We start from the raw sequence: 25,607 nt of genomic DNA on the forward strand, positions 1-25,607 counted from the left end.
CAAACGCCGACGCGAGGTCCAACATAAGCAGAACAGATCATTTTCCTGCATCATTACTCATCAAAATGTCACTTGAGACCCTAAGAAGGGCTGTTTCCATGGAGTGAACTCTACAAAAGCCGGACTGAAACTTAGCGCAAATGCTGTGTTTGTCCAGGGCCGCTAGAAGTTGCTTAGCCACAACATTTTCTAGAAGCTTAGTGATTAATGGTAATTTGGAGATTGGTCTGTAGCTGCTCAAAAGAGAAGGGTCTAGCTGAGGTTTTTTTAAAAGTGGGAGAATAGCAGCATTTTTAAAATAAACCGGAACTATACCAGACGCCAGTGAAGAGTGGATTAGAGTGAGCACAGATGGACCAATAGCCTGGAAGACATTTTTGAATAATGACGCAGGTACAATGTCAACTGAACAGGAGGATGCTTTCACTGAATTCCCTAGTTAGAGAGAGATAGTTGACGATGGTTGGGCACAAAGGCTCTTTAACAATCTCTCATAATTGACTGGGAGAGGAAGGGAAAAAAAAGTTGGAAAAAAGTGCACAGAGAGAATACAAAACAACAAAATAAAAAAACTGCAGGAGAGAGCAAACACAAGTTAATGGCAAAGAATAGTAGCATTGGAGAGTCAAAAACAGTGCATTAGAGGTTCTCCAGTGGGCTGAGCCTAAGGTCTAGAATATGATTCAGGGTCACCCGAATCAGTCCTGAGTGTAAGCTCTTTTCTTTTATACTCAAAAAGTGAAATTTTAAGTCCACTGTTAAAAGCAAATGGGACATTCTGATTCCAAACTAGAAGCTGGCTCCACAGAAGACAGGCCTGATAGCTGAAGCGCTCCCATTCTACTTTTGGAAACTCCGGAATCACAAGTAAGGCTGTGCTCTCAGTGGGCTCTTTTTGTTTGATGCAGTACCAAAGGGTCTTTGGAAGATATATAGGATCAAAACTTGATAAAACCTGCAGTTAGGGGTGGATCCAGTGACCCTGAACGATTCCTCACTTGTGTCTGTGGGTTTTTTGGCTCAGACTGCTGTAGGATTTCATTTGCACTGTGGACTCCACTCACAGCACTTTCTTACTATGAGCCTCATTCACCCACATTCATACAAGTACCTAACACTTAAAGTAAACGTTCACACACTCACATGCTGATGTAGGTATTGGGGGCAGTTTGGGGTTCAGCAAGGACAAATGCAAAATGCAGTAGTCGGGGATCAAACCACCAACTTTCCAAATAGACAATCCGCTCTACCTCTTGAGCCACAGAAACGCCCCAAAGCTTGCAGTATTTGGTATTTCCAGATGGCTTCCCATCCAAGTACTAACGAGGCCCCATACCGCTTAGCTTCTGAGATCAGGCGTACTCATGGTGGCGATGCCATAAGCCTTCCTATACTTTCTTTTTTGAACTTGACAGATAAAGTGCCTTGAGATGATTATTGTTGTGATTTAGCACTATATAAAAAAAACCTTTTTGAATTGAAAACTAGATGGGGTTCGTTTCAAGTGAAGGACTTTAAACTGAAATGAACAGTCAGTCAGTTTGGGAGAAACTCTCTCTGTAGTTCTTGGTAGTAAGCTTGCTGAGGCATTTTAAATCAGATGGTTTTCATGGAACTGAATCTTTGACATTTGCGTCACTTTGCTTTCTCCTAAATGTAACAGAATAATTTAGTTGTATTGGGAAACACTTTTTAATAGAGCAGGATGATGATAGAAATCTTAAAAATCAAGCCAGTCAAACCCTAAAATGTTCCATTCTCTGTAGGAAAAGAAACAAAGTAACAAACACAGGTCTGTCAGCAGTTTGTTCATAACGCCACTCTACGATGCTTAAGTAACCAGATTGATGCTAACGACTGATTTTCTTTCCTTTTTTTTTTCTTGGTTACATAAAGATTGTAGTATCTGAATGTCTGGATGCATGGTTAATCCAGAAAGTTGATTCTGCTGAAAGCTGAACAGAATCAACTTTCTGGCTACGCTGCCGTTCTGACTGTCTTTTTGTCATTTGTCCTAATGTTCTTCTTCATCAGTTGTCTTTATCTGTTTTTTCATCTGTATTCTCTCCCTCTTTTTCTCATTCTCTGTCTCTCTCCTCTTCTCTTTTTTCCTCTCTGCAGTGCACACTTTTCCAGAACACCTTTTCCCCCCGGCTCCCAGGAAACTAAATATAGAGACTGGTGCAGACAGCTCGGCCTTATAACAAATGGTAAGCAGAGCAAAGCACGGCACAGTGCAGCAGAGCAGCCGCAGTGTTCATAAGGATATACTGTGGCTTCACTTCACTAAACAACAAACCTCATGCAAACAGCAAACAAACCATATGGAGCGCACTTTCAATTCAAACCCGGAAACAACAACCATGAAGGAAATTTGATATTTAACACCCAGATAAGTGTTTTATATATGTGTGTATCTGTATAACAAGGTGGTTGTTGAAAACAGCTTCATCAGAAGTGAACAACAAGTGGTGTCAAGACAAGTTTCACTCATCTATATGTACAGATGAGTGACACATTTAAGAACAATATGCAAATAATTGAAATCCCATGTTATAGCCTTTGTAGCAATAAGATCTCAGCTCTGTTGAACACCTATGGAAGTTTTTCTAACGACGTGTTTGACAGGGTTCTTGTTGGGCTCTGCCTGAAAATTTCAAGCACAGGAATAAACACGACAACATGAGACACTGAAAAGAGCCAAGGTCCTACCAGACCAGTCTGACTGGGGTTCATATGTGGCTCCCTGATCTGCAAACATTCGATAGTCTATTTCTGCTGCCTGTAGCTTTTCTACATGCAAGCCATGATCACCATGTGACTTCAAGTTATACACCTATAGCTGAAGCACAGATGGTTGTGAGAAACTAAAGGCCAGGGAGGTTGCAGCAACAGGTTTACATAGATAATTCATCTGTTACATGTCAGATATTTTTGTACACATTTTGTGTACAAATTATGCAAAATTATCTTAACAGCTTGGTAGGTGTATAGCTAACTACTCTAGCTACTTTCCTCCTTGGTTTCAGACTGGCTCCCAGGCTGGTGCTTGTTTTTACTATTTAGTGCTGCATTCTGTACTTCACTAATCTGATGAGCAGATGCTAGCCTGTGGGAGATCATCATATATGGTTTGTCCAATGCACTTGTAGCTGCTCTTATCATAACAATTTCCAGGGACTTCCAGGCCTCTACTACAAGCAGGATTTTGGCTTGTTCAGGTAACTTCAGGGGTAACCCTGGGTTTTCAGGACTATGAAAGCATTTCACTTCTTACTAGGGTAAATCGCCATGGTAACATGGTAACATACTACGAAGCAAGTTCACCATACTCACACTCAATATTCTTTCTGTTATCTGGATTCACTTAACCTAACATTGGCGATTAGGTGAAGCAGCCACATAAAGCTGGTTATCAAGTTGTGAAATGAACAACTTGAGCTGTTTCATGTCAGGGGTGGTGTTCGAAGCATCTATGCTGGAAATTGTGTGACACATTTTCACAGGAATGTTGTTAGGTTTAAATTGTTAAATGTTGTCATTGTGTTACTTAAATTTGTAAAGTCTTAGTTCAAGCAGCATGATCAAAGACATTCCTTTGTCTCTGACCACCTCTCCAGCCAGTTTGTTGGTGGGGGAGGCTGTAGTGTTTTATTAGGGACATCTATGTGAGGGTTCTGTTTTCTTGGTTAGTAAACTTCCTGCCTTTATGACCCTTTTGGTGAGCAGGAGGTCACACAAATGCACCCCCAAACACAAACACACACACTCACATGCATACATACACACATTCTCGCACTTGCATACACACACACATACACACATGGTGCCTTATCTTTTAGAACCATAGGGGGGTTTACAATGGGAGGTGCCTGTGTAAACTGTAACTGTTTCCAATAAAAGGCGGCAAGGAAGGCTTTTTATTTGAAGCTGGCTAGGAGACAGGTGAGGAGCGTTTAGCTCCAAGAGCCTGGTTCCGACCAGCCTCCCTTGCTAGCAAGTAAAATCGATCAATCGCTGATTGTCTTGCTTCCTTGTCGTTAACGGGAATAAGTTTCTAAACCAGCGGGGCCTGTGGAAGCGCAGACCCAACAAATGTATGTATGTAATTTGTTGATTTAGAACATGGTGTGCTACTCGATGCTAATCTGCTGCTACTCGAACACAGAACGCATACCAGGATACCTGGAATAGTCAGTCAAACAAATGTCAGTCAAACAAATGTCAATTTATCTGCCAAGAAATAAAAAGATTTCCACACCGTCATGTGTGTTTCCACGCCTTCATTAGGCAGTACCCTTAAATGTTTCATTTAATCCAGTTCAACGTTTGAGAGCTGTGATGTGCAGCCGTCACTTGAGAAATAAAAAACAGCATTGACAGCACACACTAGATTATATTTTGTTTTCAAAACTTAACTTGATGTGTTTTATCAGGTTTAACAGATCCTTTAGGTTTATTTTCATAGTCACTAAATTAGTGCAACAGGTCATTAAGGGGAGAGTCTGGCTGGTAAACGAATCTGACTTGTGGGACTACTCAGTTAAATGCTATACATGAGCAAGCTGGGTAGGCACTGCAGGCAGGTAGAGCTAGCTGTGTCTACCCACCACCACTTTAAAAGGGCGACGGTCTTTAGAAGCAGAGACTCTGACCCTTTAGACAGACAGTTGGTCGAAATTTCCTGTATGTAACAGTGTACCAGTCAATTCACCAAACTTGATGTATAGGAAAATCAAAGTTGTATGATGCTTCTACAAAGCAGTTTGAACACAGACACAATATCTTCCTCTTATCTTACCTAACTGAACAATTACAATCATGCTGAATGGAAACAGGTTATTTGTATCTAAATCTAAGACATGGATGCCAAAATATGAGGGATTTATAAATATTATGCATGCTATAAAGACACTATAGAGGAAATATGGACTACTTATTCAAACTGGTAGCTGTAAGTTAGTACAACTGTTACAAGGCTTCAGTGCTTTTATCCATCTCTGTTTTAGAATTACAGCGCTTCCTCGTTTATCGCGGGACTTATGTTCTAAAAATAACCCACGATAGCTGAAACCCCCGAAGCAGCCAGCTTATTTTTTACAATTATTATAGATGTTTTAAAGCTGTAAAACCCCTCACTACACACTTTACACACTTTTCTCAGACAGGCATGAACATTTTCACATTTTTCTCTCTTGTTTAAACTCTCAAAGTTCAAACCTTCGTAGAAAAATAAGTCCAGTATTATAGAATGAAACCAAAGGCACCCGCAGGTGACGACGTTTCGTCGACATTGTTGTGTCTGTTTGGCCAATCAGGACTCAGAACACAATGCGCTGCACGAAAAACTAAAATAAAATAAAAAAATATCAAAAAAATTGCACAAAAAAATCAGCCAAACAGCGAGGCCGCGAAAGCTGAACCGCATTATAGCGAGGGACCACTGTACATCCCTGCAGAATGGTTGCACGCTGCCATCAGGAAAAAATGAAGCAAGTAATAAAGTTTATCAGAGAAACCAGTGATCTTAATCTTAATATGCATCATTATTTTCTAAAGGAAAAATCATAGTGCCTTTATGCCTACCTCATCATTAGCAAGATTATCAAGTCAGCAAGCTGTTTTGATGTTTACACAGTTGGTCCACCAAACACAAGCCTTAGCACTCAAGTCTTTGTCCATTTGCATCATGACTTAAATAATTACTATAATGACAAAAAGTGCAGCTTTGACTCTAAATCTGACCCTGGAAAAGCGAGCTGTATCTGTCTTCATTTGTATATTTTCTTCTGACAACCTGAGATAGCTAGGTTAAAGGGTTTTTTTCATGTCAAATTAAAGAATGTTGTTACAATTTGATAAAATACTTTCAGTGAAACACGTCTCTTCATAGTTCATCTCAAAAAGAAAAGGGTAATTGTCCTAATAAGTAATGTGGGCTGCAATGATATAAAAGTATTTTAAAACGAGATGAATACAGAAAAAAATGCAAACCACGTCCTAACCTGGCAACATGGGGGATTGGAGAACAGGAAAAAGAAACTGCAGTTTGAAAACTCCAAAGCCACGATGATGAGTGGGAACAGTGTATCAAGTATATCTGTGTAAGTATGAATCTCAGCTGCAAATCAATTTTTAAGGAAAAGTTTCAAAGATAAATATGTGATCAAAGAAGAACATTTCTAATGTCCCGCTCCCTGAATGTAACAGCGAGCCAGTTAATGAAAGAGGGGAAGCCAAACAGTCAAATCAATCAATAAATCAATGAACCACTTATGCCACAATCAGCACTTCTCCAAACCAGTTAAAACACCACAATTAAAGCGGCGGACTCACCGAGAACTCCGAGCCGATAATTGATTGTGATGACGATGACATTTCCATAGCTGGCCAGGATGCTGCCATCAATCATGTTGCCAGTTCCCTCCATGTAGGATCCTCCGTGGATGTAAACCATGACTGGCTTTAACCCGTTCTCATCGTGGATATCTGTAGACAAGAAATACAATAAAAATGTCTTTTTTAATTGAACTGAATGATTTTTTTAAAATCAGGAACTCGTTTTCATGCAGAATGTGATTACATTTTATTTTATTTACAACTTTTAAACAAATACACTAAAAGTGTTTTCAGTGCTATATTGGCACCTGAATCTACAAAAATCAGGAAGAGCACAATAATGTTTTACTGAGGTTACTAAAACAACTAAACAGACTAGATAAAAAAAAATAATCTGAGCTAATATTCAGTGTTTCACTTTCGTTTTATGGACTGTTCTAAAGACAGTAAATGTTATATGTTATCATACTATCTTAATGTGTTTTAGGAAAAGATAGAAACATGAAGCACAAATCAAATGTATGCAAAGATGACAACGTTTCTCTAACTTCCCCGACCATAAAGGGCTCCTAAGACCTCCAGGCCAACTGCGTGGCACTTCAATTAAGTGCACATTTGTTTGTCATTAGTGGAAAGAGATTACATCAAAGCATCAGATGCTTTAAAGACCTCAAGGCAACCACTATGTTTTAATTGTGGGGCCCCATATTGACAGTGTCATGATCTACTGTTGGGTTCTTATATTTCACTTAATGTGAAACTTTTAAACTGAAAGTGGTTTACATCGTTTGAATCACAAGGCTCTGCTTTTTGAAATAAGAATTTAAAAAACATCAAACTTCCCTGTTTCAGGGGCTGAAAGATTATGAGGGTAATGACTATAGTATTACCATACTATACTATACACAGATTATTGTGTGTATGGTTAGCAGAATGATGTAAAGTGTAAAAGGTCATTCCTCAAAATAAGATCCGTGGCTCCTCCAGTTCATGTGTCAAAGTATCCTTGGACAAAGTTCTGAACTCTGAACGTGCATTTACCCAGTAGGCACAGATAAATGCATGGCATGAATTTGGTGTAATAGACTGACTGACTCTTGTAGTAGCAAGCACTACTGCTCACGTTGTGTAGCATGGCACCTTTCCGTTCACTAAACTGGATATTCAATGTTATTTTTTTACATTTCAGTAGAAAATATGACAACAAAGTGTGCATTTGACTGGAAATTCATTTGGTAGCTTTTATATCAAAAAGCAAATACATCAATATAGTGTGACTGCTCTATGATGACACACACAGTTATGTCGATAACGTTTACGGTTACTACATAATTCACTTTCGTTTCATTGAACCACTGTCTGAGAGTCATTTCTCTGTGGTAAGAATTACTGGTTACTGTTGGCAGGAAGCAAACATGTACAGTTGTGTTAAAGTTTTCACGTGGCTCTGTGCAGTTCTGTTCCAAGCTGTGATTCAGCAGGTCCTGCCACAGTATTGAGTTCTGGACTTTAACAGCTGCAAATGTCTCAGTGTTTATTTTGCACCCAATTCCATTTGTCAAAATAACCACATCTGTGGATAAATGCCACTGGAAGTGTTGAACTGATGACAGATTGGCTGAGGTGGGTTTTAATGCACAGCATCGTATATGATTAGTGTGCATTAACATCTATGCATCCACTGTAATGAACATATGACCACGGTAAATTATTTAACTATTGATAAGAGGAGTTTTAGTGCAGTGTTGTCATTTTAAAGTGATAAACTAGCTCTATAACAGCATTGTACACTGGCTAGGCTAGCTAGCCTCTGTGTAACTCCCTTGTAGATTTGTTGTTGTGCTCATTCTGCTGTTTCATGACCCAGATTTAGCCAAGCTGTAGCTGTGGGGCAGATGTCCTTTTCTCTAGAATACTTTGTGATGGACAATCGTGCATTGTAGCCAAACATCCCCCCTCCTCACCTGTCCTCTGAACATTATTCCAGAAGCAGTTCATTACTGCAAACCTGTTTTTGCAATTTCTTTGACCTTTGACCTCTGGCTTGGGCTGAATTTCCTGGGCTAACACACACCTGAATGCTCCTGACCAGCAAACATTTGTGTTTATAGATGTGTTCACACTTAACTGCTACTGAACTTCATTCCTGCAGACGCAGCAACAGTGTCCTTAGTTTTTCACATTATGCACAGAGTCCTGTGAAAACCTTTTGCAGTTGTGTAATATTCAGTTTAGATCATACAATCAATATGCAAGTTCTAAAACCTATTATAGTGTGTACAGTGTGAAATTAGTTTGACCTTTCTCTTCTTTAGTAGGACCCTTCCATTTAAGTACCAGCCCATTTTAAAGTGGACATTTGAGGAGTGTTGTGCTGGAGATATGGTTTGACATTCTCGAGCACACCTGATGGCTTTTACCCAGTAATCTCTATATCTGTCTGCTCTCCCACCTCCTCCTTTTGTTCTTTATATAATGCACAGGCAGCATGGCAATCAGGCCAGATGAATACCGTGTTCATGAAGCTCCCCAGTTGTGATTAAGCAGCATGATTAGTACATGTGTAGGTGGTCATTATAAATTAAGAGCGGGTCCCTTGCATAAAAGAAGATGGAATGAGATGTAACCAGTCAGAAAAAGCAAGGTCTGCAATAAATCACCCAGCAGCAGCTTCTTCATCTGGACCTCAGCATATTTTAACAAGAAAATATCTGAGAGTACTCTGGGAGCACTCTGCTGCCACTGACACAGGAAAGCGTTAGTGGACACATCACTTCTATTAACCCAAGGGCAAAAACTCTAGAATGGAGTTATCAGTGCTGTCCTCACATTGCCCAGCATCTGCTGCACTATAACAGTTCTCAGTGTCCTGAAGCCAACAGCCGAACGAACACATTATCGATGGCCCTGCTGACTAGACTGCTGCAAACTTTCCCAAATGTCATCTCGATGAAAGCAGCTACTGAGGAAAATACTGAACTGGGAGTAGAGGTGACCAACTAAACATTTGAAAGTAATGATTCTGCATATACTATAAACTGACAGATAGAAGCCTTTATATACCTCCATACATCTTAGTAAAAGCTTGTGTTTGAGAGAGCATATTACTGTTAATCTAATGTTTAACAGTATCATATGTTTTTGTATTATTTTAATTTATAGAAAGTTAGCCTGCTTCTTTTTTATTCTTGATGATAATTAAATGATGATTTATTAACACAATATTGTGTTATGTGTTACATGCTGAAGAACCTAAACAACACAACCACCCCTGGACAATTTACTGATAGTTTCATGTCCTGTCAAATCACCTTAGCTTCACTGAGGCTTTCCAGTGCAAGGCCTGTGATCACCTGTGATCAACCCTACTCATCATTTAAGCCAGGATGAATAGGGTTATTCTAGCACGTGACATTTTTTATGGAGATTATCTGCTCATGGCTTTTTGGCTCGTTCAAATTGGCTCGGGTTTTAGTTACAACGTATAGACTAAAAAGGGTTAACATTTATAGAACTATTAACCACTCTGTGTCATCTGAATGAGTGAAATGTTTTAAATCATAATGTTTCACATCTCAGTATTCTTAATTTTCTTTCCATTGTCATCACAACCATCTAAACAGATGAGTTAGTGTGGATGAGTCTATCCTATTTGGCTAAAAACAAAGATGTCAGCGGCAGCTAAAACTGGTCACTTACTGGTCTGTTCTTCAATTCCTGTAAGCTGTGTGGAAAGCACACTGATGTGTAAAAGCTGGCTGTATGCATGAGGCGTGTCAGTAAGCTTGCTACAAATTTAGGCAGGCGGGCAGGTGGGCATGGAGCAGGAGGAGTGTATCACTCCACTCCTCTGCATAGAAAACAATGAAGTGAAGTAGTGGAGAGCAGCCCACGGAGAGATGTTATTAATCTCTGCTGTGCACTGAATGGGTAGCTTAGATTTGCTAATGTCTCTGCATCAAAACTCTCAGAAGGAACTGGCGCTGACACCCAAAACCAACCTTGGACTTACTATGCATAAAAGCAGGCCTGTTAATTACAGGGCCATGATGGCTGGATGGTGTTAGTGTGTTCCTGTTTCTCACTCAGTTCCACACTAGTAGAGGCCCAGTGGAACAGTGTGGGTGGTGGAAACAACCTTGAAGAGGCAGCTGCAGAAAAAACAATAGCCGTTGCCACTGTCATAGTCTCTAACTGATAGGCATCTGATGGTCGCTTCAGGCCTCTGTGGGCTCAGGCAAAACTATTTGTTGGCTCTCCATCAAACTAACAGACAAACTGTTACTACCCATCTCTTCTGGTGTATTGCACCAGTGGAGTCAGAAGTCAAGAGAGAAGGAGGAGGTGAGTGAATGCACTCAGGGCACTTTTATCCAACAGAGAGAAGCCCTGCAGATTTAGAGCTGTGTTTTATGACTGGAGAAGGAGAGGTGGTCTTGGGGCACCATGTCCCAATCCTGTCAGCTTGGAATGCACTTAGAATTAAAGAAATCAAAGTGCTTCAAGTACTCCTCTCTCTGCCCTGTTCTTACTATCTCTGTGTATCTGGCTCTCTGTACTCTCTTGGGCATGTGGAGCTGCCTGGGTGACTGTGCAGCAACTTTGTCCCACACATTCATCACTGCCATCCAGGCTGGGGAGAGAATATATTCTTCTACTGGCTGTGCGTGTTGCACACATTACTCATTTTATATGGGTGTGGAGGCTGAAGAGAGTGAAGAGAGTGGGGTAATGTTTGGGGTAGTGTAGTGGGGGTGGAGGGGTCCTTCAGCTTTTTCTGCTGTTGGCAGTAGAAGATGGTTAATGGAAGCTTGGTAAAGTGCATCTCCATCACACCGCTATCACTGCAATCACAGTGATATAACCTCCTCTCTCAGGAGTGATCGTTGCTTTTTGGCCCAGGGCATGAGAAACAAACCTGCACCTCAGACCACCTACTCTGTATGTTTAAACCCATCAGAGAGAAGAAGGAAAAATCTTAAGCAATGACACATTACACAAGAACCGGACAGAAAATCAGGGGCGACAAGTCTGATGTAGCGATGTATCTAGATTTGAAAGTTTTGAGTATTGACAACGTTTTCTTCAAGGTGCTTTATATTGTATATTACTGTTTATAGCCATCTGTAAAACATGGTGGAGGCTCTATCACGGTTTGGTGCTTCATTCCAGCAGGTGGTGTATGGGATTGTGTCAAAACTGAACCTGGAAAAACGCCATCGGATTTTCATCTACGAGGCAATACAACCAGTGTTGGGGTGTAACGGAGTACATGTACCGTTGTTACGTATTTAAAATACAAAATATGAGTAACTGTACAGTTACCGTTACAGTTACCATTTAAAAGGGTGGTATTCAGAATACAGTTACTTTGTTGAGATAAATGGATTACACGGCGGTATTTTCCTGTTTCATATGTTAGACTGTCCCCTCTCTATTTTTGGTAATTCCACACCGGTGTAAAACCAAACAAAACACGCATTAAGAGGCTCTAATGCCTGTGTCTCATTCTCGTGGCCCATGTCATCCCTAGTTGAAGAAATATTTTTAAAAATTATTTAAAAAACTAGAAAGCGAAAATTTCCGAAGAAATTTTAAGTGTGCCTATGCTACTGCCGGATCGGTTGTCCAAAGTCATCAGGATGTATGTATTTAGAGCAAAAAACTGCTGAGTTTTAAGCAGAGAGTCATCAGCTGTTCCTGCACTCAGCTGTTAGGGCCGGTTGCTATAGTAACTCCTGTGAGTGGCAGGAGGGGATGGGACACACACACACTCTGCAGTTGGGGTCAGACAGAGAGTTGGGCAAACAGGAATTAAGCTCTGAAACAAATGCTTGCCAAGAGAAAACTGTAGGTCCGATCGCAATAATTCTTTCACCGTGAGTGGCAGGAACTTCCAGACTACAACATATTAAATTTTCATGCCTGTAGAGTGTATTATACTGACGTGGTGACAGTGTAAAGACACCCTTCGATGTTAGGTTTGAGCTGAAAATTGAGAGCAGTTTTAGAATGGTCGTCTATGGGGGACAGAGAGGGAGGAGGCTGCGCTTTGATGGCATTTGTGAGAAAACCGTAAATCTGAGCTTGATAAGAAACACATTGGATGAAAGAAGACAACGATAGCTACATTTTGATGTATAAATTATTGATGTAGGGAAAACAGTTTGGGTGGGACAGGACGAGAAAGACAATTTTTTTCAATTATTCTCCACACTCTGGTTTTTTGGCAGTTGACAGTTGGGCGAACATTCCGTGAAAATCCCAATTTTCCTAAAACTTAAACTGCTCTTGTGAAACAACCGTAAAAGATATCGCAACGAGGATTTGGTCAAAAAAAGTCCAAATTCTTGTGACCCGTTTAACGTTTAAATGACGTTTCTACGACAAAGTATGGCCGAGCGGTAGGCCTTCAAAGTGGCCTGGGTTGGCGCCTTTTTTCGGGCCCTTCCCAATCGAAATGAATGGGAAAAAATGGGGTCTTTTTTGGGGAATTTTGGGAAAACCGTGCGACGAATCCCTACCAAAAGTCATAGCACCCTATTCCCGATCGAGCCACACGAAACGGTGTAACATACGTGGGGGTCGTCTCAAAGCTGCGGGCCGTGAAAAAGTTCATAATTTCAGGCGGAAGAAAAATAATACGTTTAAGTTTAAGAATAATAAATCTGTCGAATAGTAATAAGTGTGCCATTACATAGGCACACTTAATTATTTAATAAGAAGGCAATAGGCAGAGTGTTACAGGCATAGCCCTAAAGATGGCGGTGCACACTGTTGCAGCGGGTTACGGCTCTCCGTCTCAGTACTCCTTTCTACACCCGCCAGGGCCTTGCTGAGGCTAAAAAACCAACCACACAAGCCACCTCTGCCAAGCCTCTATCTCTCCAATCTATCTCGCCCAGCCTACACCCCCCTCAGACGCAGTGCCAGGCCCACCACAAAGACTGTTACAGCCTGGCCTGAAAATCCTCTCTCCAAACTGCAGGACTGCTTCACACAGACAGACTGGAACATGTTTGAACACCAGGACCAGAAACTTTCGCAGGATCAGTACTTGACTATGTCAAGTTCTGTATTGGAAATGTGACTGTTAAAAGGGAGTTTTTCCTTCCCACTGTCGCCAAAGTGCTTACTCATAACGGGTCATATGATTGTTGGGTTTTCTCCGTATGTATTATTGTAAGATCTACCTAAAGCACCTTGAGGCAACTGTTGTTGTAACTTGGCACTGTATAGATAAAATTGAAATGAAATTGATTTGAATAAGTTGTGACTGTGTACAACTTTGTTGAACGCAGCCTCTTGGAAGAGTCCTTTGGTTTCTTACTTTAGGACATTGGTAGCTAAACCTGGATGTAGTAAATGTCTGGATACTCGACTGGATGGCAGTTTGAAGCCTTGGCCAATGAACTGGTTTCTGTGAAGCTACTATACTCTAGACTCATTACAATGCTTTCCTAATCATGCAACACAATAAAAAAGTGTGAAACTGTCTATATGCTTCATTTGCAGTTGTTAGAAAAGTTCAGCTAATGTTAAAAAGCAAACTTCAAGAGTGATTGTGGCAGATGAAGTCTAAAAGGTTCTCTGCAGTGCTGCCTGTTGCATCAGCCACTGAGGTATAGGTGGAACCACAGGGGAGCTACAGGAGTAATTCATTGCCACTGCAGATGTTCAAACAGTCAGTGTGCATCGATCCTGAGTGCTTCCCTTAAAAAACAGGCAAGCCAAAGAAGTGCCTGAAGATGCTTTTTCGAGTACTCTCAGCATAAATCAATCTATTCTCCTGGTGCATCAGGCTATATTAAAATCTGATGTTTCAACTTAGCTGGTATATTACTCTTTAACAGTGAATTTGAGCTAGCAGTGTCTCAGTAGGAAAACTACTGAGTGCATAGTCACAGGCAGTGGGTTTCGCCCTTGCAGTTAAAAAGGTGGATATCCAATATGGCTCTTTTGTCTCTTTTCTCAACACCTGCTGTCAGCAAATAGTGTGTTTTCAGATGTCATGTAAGATGTCATGTAAAATGTGCTAAACCCTCTTTGGGGTAAATGCAATAAACTAATGTAATGAAACCCCTGAGGAAATGCAAGGTTTTTGCAAGACCCTAATATAAAACATTAAATAAATAAATCACAGTTGACTACACAATAAAAAAGCTTTACTCCTGAAATTGGTTCATCTGTCACAGATACCAGCTTGTGGAAAGAGTTTTCATGATGTCATCAGTGGCTCAAACTGAGATAAACTGAGTTAGAAATGAGGATGTTAAACTGATGATGTTGCACATATGCTTGCAACATTTTTACATAATTAAATACATAATGATTTGATTGTAACTTTTTGTCAATCACTGTTTTTGCATCAGAAATAATTAATGTAACAAGCCAAGTCATAGCTAATACATACATTTTAGTTCAGTTATTTCAGTTAATTTACTAATATATTACCAATCCAGAATTTGGGATGGGATACTGAGCTGAGGAGGAGAAGGGAAATGTGATGGGAGGCATGGAAAACAGGGAGGGAAGGGAACCTTTGATTCTGCTGAGTCGAGCAGAGAATTACTGCTGTGGCAAAATAATCTAAGCAAGTAAAGACTAAAATTAAAAGCAGGGTTGGACGAGGCGATGAGACCATACTGGGACAGAGTAAAGTGGGTCGTTGATAACAGAGAAACTGGTGGCAGATCTGGTGGAAGAGGAGGTAGCATTGAAAGATGAGATACATTTTTACTGTTCCTTATTTTATTCTCGCTTTCTGGTCAAAAACAGATTAGAAATCATATGAATGAAGATATTTAGGTTTCATTTAGTCATAGCCAATTTTCTGTGGAATTACTAACTCTATGACTAACTAAGAGAGAAGGTGGGCAAAGAGACTAAAGTGAAATGTCTTTAGTTCAATGTACCCTTTAACTGAAACATGCACTTTGGCTTTTTAATCTCCATATGATCTATAATTGTGTACACAGCACAGAGAACAAAAAAAAGAAAAATCGATACTGTGCTGTTTGGTTATTATTATGCATAGCAAGGTGTTAATAGAAGACAGGAACAAAGAAACACACACACGTGGCAGACATTTTTCCAGAGCTACAAATTTCTCTTTCTAAACAACACAAGGAATGAAGGAAAAAATGTACAAAAGGACATTTTAGATGTTTAATTATAGGGACCTCCTTCCTACTTAAAGCTACCCCTTTGCCTCAGAAACCTCTGATTTAAAAGGTTAATCCCAAAGATTAAGCCTGGATTTGAGTTTGCTCAAGGATACTGCAAGGAGAGCAAAAACTAGGAGACTCTTGAAAAACAGCTACGACCTGCAAGAACTCGGTCACATGATAAGTGAAACTGGCACATTTTAGTTATGACTTTTAGCAGCATTTGAAAATCTCTGTTTTATGTATTTCTACTCTTCTGATTTTGAGGCTTCATGAACAAATATAAACAGCCTATAAAAAGAAGGTATGTGTACCATATCAGTTTTGCTGCCAAAATTAATTAATTCATTGTAAAGTGTTTGTTTGTGTTAGATATTATGCAAAACACATGTTCCCTGTATTGCAAACTGATCAAGATTTGATATGACAATGTTTTACAAAAAGGTAAAAAACAATGACTCTGATGATATTATTTCTGCACAATACTTAGGTTAAGACTTTTGATCCATGGCCCAAACAACATTTGCAAATGGTGTAACTAAGCCATAAGCATTTAAGTAGCCCAAATTAAGCCCAAGTGTATATCTTTGTTCTTGTTTAAAAAGTCTTAATAACACCAACTTAGTCAAACTAATAGCTTACATAGTACAAGTAACATTATACACTACTGGTCAAAAGTTTCAGAACAGCCCAATTTTTCAAGTTATTTATTGCAGTTCAAGACATTCAAGTCCAATGAACAGCTTATTTTTTTTTTTTTTTTTTTTAAACCTGTCCCGTTTGGTTCTTTTGCCATCAGAATTATTGTCTAAAGGCGAAGAAAGATGCCCAACGGATTTACTTTACCAAATGGACCATCCCAGCCTTGCCGTAATGGTCCATTTGATTTACCTTTTATTGTTTATTTATTTATTTATTTTTTTTATTTTTACTTGCTAGATACGGGACAGGGGAAAAGAAAAGGGAGAAAGAAAGAGGGGGAAAAAAAAAAACAGCGGAGAAGAGGGACGGGGAAAAAGGGCAAAAAACAAAAACCAACAAAATAAGCAGACAAAAAATACATATATCGATCACCTGGATCACCTGTTGAGAAAGAAAAAAGAAAACAAGCAGAAGAAAACGAGAGTAATAGAATAAACAACATCACAATGATATATGGGAATATAACACTAAATACTTAATATTAAACATTATTGTGCAGCACGTAAGATCGACAGCGCATAGTGTGCTTTGAGGTAGGAGCCAAAAAGGGTGTAGTTTGTGTGTGTGATCACCTGTGTGTACACCTGTGAGCATGAGCGCGCTTGTATTTAAAAGGTTCCTTAATGTAATGATCTCCTAGAGGGTGTGGGGGGCCACAGTCCCATCCTCCAGGGCATGAAGCAGGTATGGAGGAGTTCAAAACTCCAGACATCCAGAGGCCCCCAGAACACAAGAGACCAAGGAAGACCAACAGAGGGGCAGCCGCGCCACTATCCCAGAAAGAGCTGAGGAGAGTCCCAGATGAGGGGTCACTCAGCAGCCGCGGAGCAGAAGCCAGGGGGGGTTGCAGTGACGTGCCCGTGAGCTCCGCCGGCAGCCAGCTGTGCCTGAGTGACCGAGCCCCAGGCCGAGAGGCCGAGGGCACCCCACCCCCGAAGTGGCCCGAGCGAGCCCCAGGTTCCAGGCCCCGATAAGCAGCCACCAAGGAGTGAGCCGGTGTGTACCCGGACGCCCACCCCCGGACACAAGGAACCACCAACGCACCGATGTCTGAGGGCGTCTGCCACCGGCAGGGGAAGTGGTGGGGGGAGATAGGCCTCCAAACCTTGGAGGGCCTGAGATGTCCCCAGAGAGGTGGCGTCTGATACCCAACCTGACATATAGACACAGACATACAGGCACACTCAAATACAAACATCCATTCCCACCCTCATGCTCTCATAGGCAATTACTCCACACTCAACCAACGTGGAGACAGACATAAAGAGACGCTGTACACACAATCACACTCCCCAAGCGTACTCTAAGAACCGGGTCTAGGTACCCTTGCCCCTGGAGGGGGAAACTGCACCCAGACCCAGGTGGTGTTACCCTTTTCCCTGCAGTGGGGAGAAGCAGACTGCCCCGACTCCGCAGCAGCAGGGAGGCCCCACACACCAGACCCCAGTCGGACGGCCAACTCCTCCTCCTAGCCCCCCCGCTCCAGCAGGCCGCAGAGACCGGGGGTGTGAGAAGACTCCAAACCTCCCTCCACCCGCTCATATGTAGTGTTGATGTATGTGTGTTCTAAGGTGCATTTAAAACCCAGGAGGGCATGGAGCTACCTGCCAGAGAGCAGCAGGTAAGCGCACAGCCCCTCCTGATAGCCCTCAATGTCTACGTGTATTTAAAATTGAGAGGTGGGCAACGACGCCAGGGGTGAGGTGTACACCCTGATGGTAATTTGGAGTCCGTGTTGTGAGCCCACCCCCAAGATCCTATATGTATGTGTTATGAGAGTGTGAGTAATGTGAATGTCTAAGTTGTGAGATAAAATTGAGGCAGAGGCGGCCAGAAGGGGACAGAGGGGGGGATGCCTCCTCTGCACCCTGGTGACACACCCCTACCCCAAGGCCCTGCATGTGTGGGTGATTGTGGTGGAGCGGGAAGAGGGAGGCAGCTGGAGATGGGGAGGGAAGAAAGGGAGGGGCAAGTGACCCCTCCCTGGGGCCAGCTCCCCCGCTGACCCCAGTAGGCACCCCCATACTCTGCAACCCGCCAGGGAAATGGGGCCCAGGCCCATCCGGACCAGGGCCCAGTGCAGCAGCGCCGCCCGGCCCCACAGAGCCCGGGACAGCCCACCCGACCCCACTACAGAGAAAACTGCACCCACCCCATCATCCACTCATCTTCCAGACTACACAAAACAATAGACGCCCAGGCTGAGATCTTCTTCCACCTCTCCTATATCTCCCCCTCCTGCAGAGACAGTTCCTGAGGAGAGGAAAGCTCCTGCAAGATGTGACAACCTCCCCCACCAGTTGAAGAGTCCCCCAGGTGGCTCGATGCACTGGCGGCGCCCTGCGCCAGGGCTGGGCCCCCATATACCCACCCGCCCACAACCCCAGCAACACACCAACCAGGACCCGAGCCCCCGAGGCCCGGCCAGGGCCCCAGCCCAGAGACGGAGCGCCCCCAGAACCTCACGCCCGTCCCGGACCCACCCAGGGGCAGCCAGGCTACCAGGTCAGTAACCCACGTCCGTCAGCACAGACCCTCCCCTAGCCCCGCTGCACGCAGCCACGAGGAAACCGTCACCTAAGAGCCAACAGAGCCCTTAATTGGCCATGACCGCTACCCCGGGTTGAGCCCCCCAAGGAAGATGCTCCTGGGGAACCCCCCGACGCCCTAAGCCTGTCCCTACCCCCACACCAATCACAACAGTGAAGGTGGGACCAAACTATGACCCCCCACCCCCACTAGGTGATGGAGCTGATCAAAGGAGCCCAGAGCAATTGATCTGATGTGGTGGCAGAGGCTGTATCAAGACTAATGTAATCTAATAGATAATTTCTATACTGGTTAGAATTAAGATTATTTTTATTTTTCCAGTTCATGAGGACTGTTTTCTTGGCTATGCATAGGGCAGTGAAAACCATGTGGGCTATATTCTTTTCTGAAGTGACATTATCTAAGCTGCCCAACAAACACACTAAAGGAGAAGTTGGAATGTTACATTTCAGACACTTCGATAAGTCTTCACATATCTCACGCCAAAACTTCTGAACTGGTGGACAGAACCAAAGAGCGTGGATATAATTGTCCGGTGAATTGGTTTGGCAGTGTGAGCAGTTGTTGGTAGACGTAAAGCCCATCTTGAACATCCGATGACCTGTATAGTGCACTCTATGTAGTATTTTGTATTGAATTAATTGAAGACTGGGATTTCTAATTAGATGAAAGGTTTTTAAGCAAATCTGAGACCAGAAGTTTTGGTCTAAGTTAACTGATAAATCCGCTTCCCATTTTGCAATAGGAAGTGATATTGATTCATCTATTTTAGAAAGTATTCTGTATATTTTGGATAGTAATTTGGGGGTTTTAAGAGTAAGAAATTGAACCACACTTGGTGGTGTTTGTAGTTCAACTTGACCCGGTTTAAATTTCTTTTTTACTATGGATTTAATTTGTTGATATTCTAAAAATCTTTTCTTGTTGATCCCATATTGTGTAACTAGTCTGTCAAATGAAATAAATTCTGTTCCTTCTAGTATATGTTCTAAATATTTGATTCCTTTACCACTCCAATCTGAAACGTTTATCATATTATTGTTTTGTAATATGTCAGGGTTGTTCCAGATAGGTGTAGGTTTGCATGGGATTAATGAAGACTCCGTCAATTTTAGAAACTCCCACCATGCTGTCAGAGAGGAGCTAATGTTGACGCTTTTGAAGCATTCATGTCGTTGAATGTTTGAGCTGATAAATGGTAGATCTGAAATCTCTAGATTATTGCAAAGTGCTTGTTCTACATCTAGCCAAGGTTCATCTAAGAGGGTATGTTTTAGCCATCCTGAGATAAATTGGAGCCTGTTGGCTAAGAAGTAGTGCTGAAAGTTAGGTAGTTCTAATCCTCCTTTATCCTTGGTCTTTTGTAGTGTTTTTAAGCTTATACGTGGGGGCTTATTTTTCCAAAGGAATTTGGACATATATGAATCTAGAGATCTGAACCAATCTTGTGGCGGTTTAGTTGGGATCATTGAGAATAAATAATTTATTTTTGGTAAGACCATCATTTTTATAGCGGCAACCCTTCCCATGAGTGATATGGGTAGACATTTCCACCTAGCCAGATCGCCTTCTACTTTCTTTAAAAGTGGGATATAGTTTAATTTAGTTAGATCTGCAAGCTTGGGAGAAACATTAATACCTAAATATTTTATATTTCCCGATTGCAGTGGAGTAGAAGAGGAATTATGGAAGGAGCAATTAATCGGAAGGACTGTAGATTTTGACCAGTTAATTGAGTAATCTGATATTCTTGCAAAAGAGTTTATCAATTCAATCACCCCAGAGATATTGGTTTGTGAATTTTGGAGAAAGAGTAGCACATCATCCGCATAAAGGCTGATTTTATGTTCCACGTTCTTGCATTTTATGCCCTTAATTACTGAATTCTGTCTAATTGCTGCTGCTAGTGGTTCAATAAAAATTGCAAACAGTGAAGGGGAGAGTGGGCATCCCTGCCTGGTGCCCCTCAGGAGACAGAAGCTGGAGGATGTCTGGTCATTTGTTCTGACACAAGCTGTTGGGGAATTATATAATATTTTTAACCAGTTGATGAAAGAAGATCCAAAACCAAATTTGTGTAAAGTTGCAAATAGAAATTTCCAGTTAACTCTGTCAAACGCTTTTTCTGCATCTAAAGAAAATATTGTAGTTTCAAGGTTTTTACTGTATGAGTAGTCTATCAAATTAAGTAATCTACGTGTATTTGTTGATGAGTGCCTACCTTTTATGAAACCAGTTTGGTCAGGATGAATTAAGAGGGGGGTTATTTTCTCTAGTCTCTTCGAGAGAGCTTTGCAGATTATTTTAAGGTCTACATTTATAAGGGATATTGGACGATAGCTTGAGGGATATACAGGGTCTTTGCCTGGTTTTAGCAGGAGATTAATGTTTGCAGAATTCATATTTGATGGGAGTCTGCCATTTTCTTTGATTTCCAACAGCGGTCTGTAAAAAATTGGGGCTAAAATCGTCCAGAATTCTTTGTAGAATTCTGCCCGGAAAGCCATCTGGACCTGGAGCCTAATTATTGGGCATACTTATCAGGGCTTCCTGGAGTTCACCTGGTGTCAGTGGCGAATCCAATGCCATTGCTTGAGAGTCTAATAATTTTGGGAGAGTTATGTTGTCTAAAAACTGATCAATTTCCTTTTTAGATGGGTTTATTTGTGGTGAATACAACGTTTTATAGAAATCCCTGAAGATGTTGTTTATTTGTTTCGGGTCATATACTGTGTTCCCAGATGAGTCTTGAACAGCACATAGAGTTGTTTTTTCTTTATTTATTTTTAGCTGGTTTGCTAGAAATTGACCGGATTTATTACCATGTTCATAATTTTGTAAGCGTAGTCTTTGTACTCATTGTACCAATGAACAGCTTAAATGGTACAAAGGTAAGTGGTGAACTGCCAGAGGTTAAAAAGGTAAGGTTACCCAAAACTGAAAAATAATGTGCATTTCAGAATTATACAAAAGGCCTTTTTCAGGGACAACATGGGTTAACAGTTTAAAGCTGTTCTGCAGCAATGGAGGTTGATCAAGCCTTGAAAGCTGGTGCTACTAATTCCTACAGCTGTTCCAACTTTTCTGTATTACTTCCCCCTCTGTCTGCATAAAAGCAGTGCTGAACACACTGTGGTACCCTCGTGAGCATCAGTCGAACAGTATTGTACTGCAGAAAGTAATGTGTTGCTACAAACATGGTGGGAAAAAGGCAATTGACAATGGAAGAGAGACAGACCATCATGACACTTATAAATGTCGGTCTGTCCTACAGAGAAACTGCAAAGAAAGTCAAGGTGTCAGTGAGTCCAGTTTCCTTCAGCATCAAAGGCTCAGAAACTGTGACAGGAAGAGGTCTGCAGACCCAAAGACACGACTGGATCTGTTAGGATGCCTGGGTCGTTGACCCAGGGTTTTGAGTTTATTATATTATTTATCATTTCTAGTCTTTGGTTTCTTTGTTAGAGTTCTGTCTTATGGTTTTTGTCTCTGTGTAATCATTAGTTGCTATATCCCCGTGTCCAGTCAGTGTCTGTGTCTGCCCTGGTCCCACGTCTCTGTTCCCTCTGTTGCACTGCCTGCGTGTCAGTCTGTGTTAGGTTTCCTGTTTTATTTTGAAGGTCCATGTCTGATGTTAATGTATCTGGTTTTGCTTCCCCTTGTCTCGTTAGGCCTGATTTGCCCCAGCTGTGTTTCCCTCCTGTTACCCATTCCCTGATTGCTCCCTCTGTGTATTTAAGCCCTGTGTTTCAGTTTGTCAGTGTCGCGATCTACTCTTATCTACCCTTATCTAGCTGTGTGTTCTGTCTTCCTGCCTGTGTTTATTGTTTGTATTTTGGAAATTGGTTACTTTGAGTTCAGCATTAAAGCTGTTTTTTGAGTTCACGTCTGTTTCCGGAGTATGCACTTTGGGTCCTTTTCCTGCCTGCACACAGCCGTTCCATAACAGAATCAGAGGAGAGGTTTCTGAGAGTTAACAGCTGTGTGATCGGTGGCTCACAGGACAACAGCTTCAAGCAGCTTCATAGTGGTCGTAGTAAGAAAGTCTCAGTTTCAGCTGTGAAGAGAAAACTTCAAGCTGCAGGTTTGACAGGACGAGTTGCAGCAAGAAAGCCAGACGTCAGAATAAGACAAAGAGGCTTGTCTGGGCCATGAAACACCGACACTGGACTACTGAAGACTGGAAGAAGGTATTATGGACTGATGGATCAAAGTTTGAAACCTTCAGTTCATCACGCAGGATCTTTGTACGCCGTCAAGTGGGTGAAAGGATGGTTCCACAGTGTGTGGCATCAACTATCAAACATGGAGGAGGAAGTGTGATGGTCTGGGGCTGTTTTGCTGGATCCAGGGTCGGCGACTTGTACAGAGTGAGAGGCTCCCTGAACCAAAACAGCTACCACAGCATTCAAGCAGCACCATGCAATATCCTCTGGTATGAGGCTAATTGGTCAGGGGTACATCCTACAGCAAGTTAATGACCCAAAACATAAGTCCAAGCTGTGTCAGAACTACCTCAGGAAAAAGAACAAGATGGTGAGCTTGAAAACATGGAGTGTCCAGCACAGTCTCCAGACTTAAACCCCATCGAGCTGGTTTGGGATGAACTGGACAGAAGAGTGAAAGCAAAGCAACCTACAAGGTCCACATTTATGGGAACTTCTGCAACAGATATGGGAGAAGATTTGATTTCTATTGTAGAAAGAAGCCACGGCTGTGTTCAGCTGTTATATCTGTCAGAGGTGGCTACTGATGAGTCAAAGTTTTGGTTCATTTTGGTCCATAAGTTGATTCCATGATTTCTTTTTTAACTCCAATTGCTTATTTACACAATGCTTTCATTTCAGAGTGCAGTGAGACATTAAACGGAATAATTTTCAATGAAAAGGGATAAAAAAATGTGGTTGTTCTAAAACTTTGACCATTAGTGTATATTACCATGTAATTTTCCATTTCTAAAAATAAACTCTGTAGATGCTAGAATGTTTATTTTTGTGGATTCTGCATGAACTGTACTTCTGAGAACTGCTCTAGTCAAGGTTATAAATATTTTTCTGGCTATTCTATTTCTATTCACATTATGCATACGTTCCTTGGGCAGTACTATTGGAAGACATAACATACATTTTCCCTGCTACGCAGATGATGCCCAGCTTTTCTGTTTTGTTTTTATTTATTTATTTTTTTGCTTTGAGAAATGGATTTGATGCCACAGTGAGGTCACTGAAGCAGTTAAACAACTCCTTGGTGGCAGAGCCCCTGGGTGGATGAGGTTCGCCCTGAGAATAATACTGTAATCTTGCTTGAGATGCCTCTACAATGTTGCGTGTTGATCAGACCAGGGTGTTAAATCCCATCTTTATGAAGGGGGACCGGAGAGTGTGCTCCAACTATAGGGGGATCATCTCAGCGTCCCTGGAAATGCCTACATCAGGGTGCTGGAAAGGACAGTCCTTTGTCTTTTCTGTCCATAATTTTTATGGACAGAATTCCAAGACGTAGCGAAGAGCCAGTAGGCTTCTGCTTGGGTGGTCTCAGAATCTCGTCTCTGCTTTTTGCAGATGATGTGGTTTTGTTGGCTTCATCAGGTGGTGACCTCCAGCTCGCACTGGAGTGGTTCACTGCAGAGTGTGAACCGTCAGGAATGAGAATCAGCATCTCCGAGTCTGAGGCCATGGTCCTCAGCTGGAAAAGAGTGGATTGCCAAAGTCGGATCATGGATGAGTTGCTGCCCCAGTTGGAGCAGCTTAAGTATCTCAGACTCTTGTTCATGAGTGAGAGGAGAATGGAGCGGGAGATTGACAGACGGATTGGTGCTGTGGCTTTAATGATGCAGACGTTGTACCGGTCCATCACAGTGAAGAGAGAGCTGAGCGTAAAAGCGATGCCCTTGATTCACCGGTCGATCTGCCCTCATTTTGGTCACAAAGGTAAAAAAGGTAAAAGTGCCGGAAATGAGCTTTCTCCCAAGAGGGGCTTAGAATAGAACTGCTATAACTCCACATGGAAAGGAGGTGGTTCAGGCATTTGACAAGGATGCCACCTGGGCACCTCCTGGGTGAGGTGTTTTGGGCATGTCCCACCAGGAGGAGGCCCAAAGGCAGACTCAGGACATGCTGGAGAGATTATATCTCTCTGCAGGCCTGGGAACGCCTCGGTGTTCCCCCGGACAAGCTAGAGGAGCTGGCAGGTGAGAGGGAGGCCTGGCCTTCTGTGCTTAGCTGCTGCCCCTGCGACCCGGCCCCGGATAAGCAGAAGAACATGGATGGATGGTTGGATGAATAGTCTTCATATTATTTCCAAATGCACATTGAGTTTTAATGACTTGCAAGTCATGCATTTTGTTTTTATGTTGTTTTTACATAACATCTCAGTTCTTTTGTAAGCTGTGTTGCATATCTCTGAGATACCAGTAACTTTGGCAAAATGGCAGTAAAACTAAAAAAAAAGAAAAATATACTATCAAAACCTGATTTGGGAGTCTACACGAATAGATGGGCTAATTGGGTTGATTGAAAGTTGGAAAACAGCGTGGAAACTGATCTAACTAATCTAAGCTTATGGTATCACTCATATGCCACCATGTATTTTTCAAGGGCTATTTTAAAGATGATGACAGCCAAGTGCAAGATCACACACTTAAAATGTCTTGACTGCTGTTATATCGCTGTCACCTTTGACGAGCAGACTAAGAGGAGTTTGCAAGACAGACACCACTTCTGTCTTTCTGCTACGTCTTGAACAGAGATGGGCAGTAACACGTTATTTTAATCCGATTACTTTTTTTGAGTAACGAGTAAAGTAAGGGATTACTATTGCAAAAAAGGTAATTAGATTGCTGTTACTTTC

At 41.9% G+C, this 25,607-nt stretch overlaps 1 protein-coding gene across 1 annotated transcript in view; it reads right to left on the reverse strand.

Annotated features, from left to right (window-relative positions):
• nlgn4xa (neuroligin 4 X-linked a) overlaps positions 1-25,607 on the reverse strand; it is a 118,420-nt gene that overhangs the window by 69,037 nt on the left and 23,776 nt on the right. Inside the window, exon 3 of the mRNA XM_063466283.1 lies at positions 6,337-6,489. Coding sequence (XP_063322353.1) covers positions 6,337-6,489 — 153 coding nt within the window. The remainder of the gene's footprint in view (positions 1-6,336; positions 6,490-25,607) is intronic.

This window comes from Pelmatolapia mariae, linkage group LG23, assembly GCF_036321145.2.
Source record: "Pelmatolapia mariae isolate MD_Pm_ZW linkage group LG23, Pm_UMD_F_2, whole genome shotgun sequence".
NCBI classification, from domain to species: Eukaryota; Metazoa; Chordata; class Actinopteri; order Cichliformes; family Cichlidae; genus Pelmatolapia; species Pelmatolapia mariae.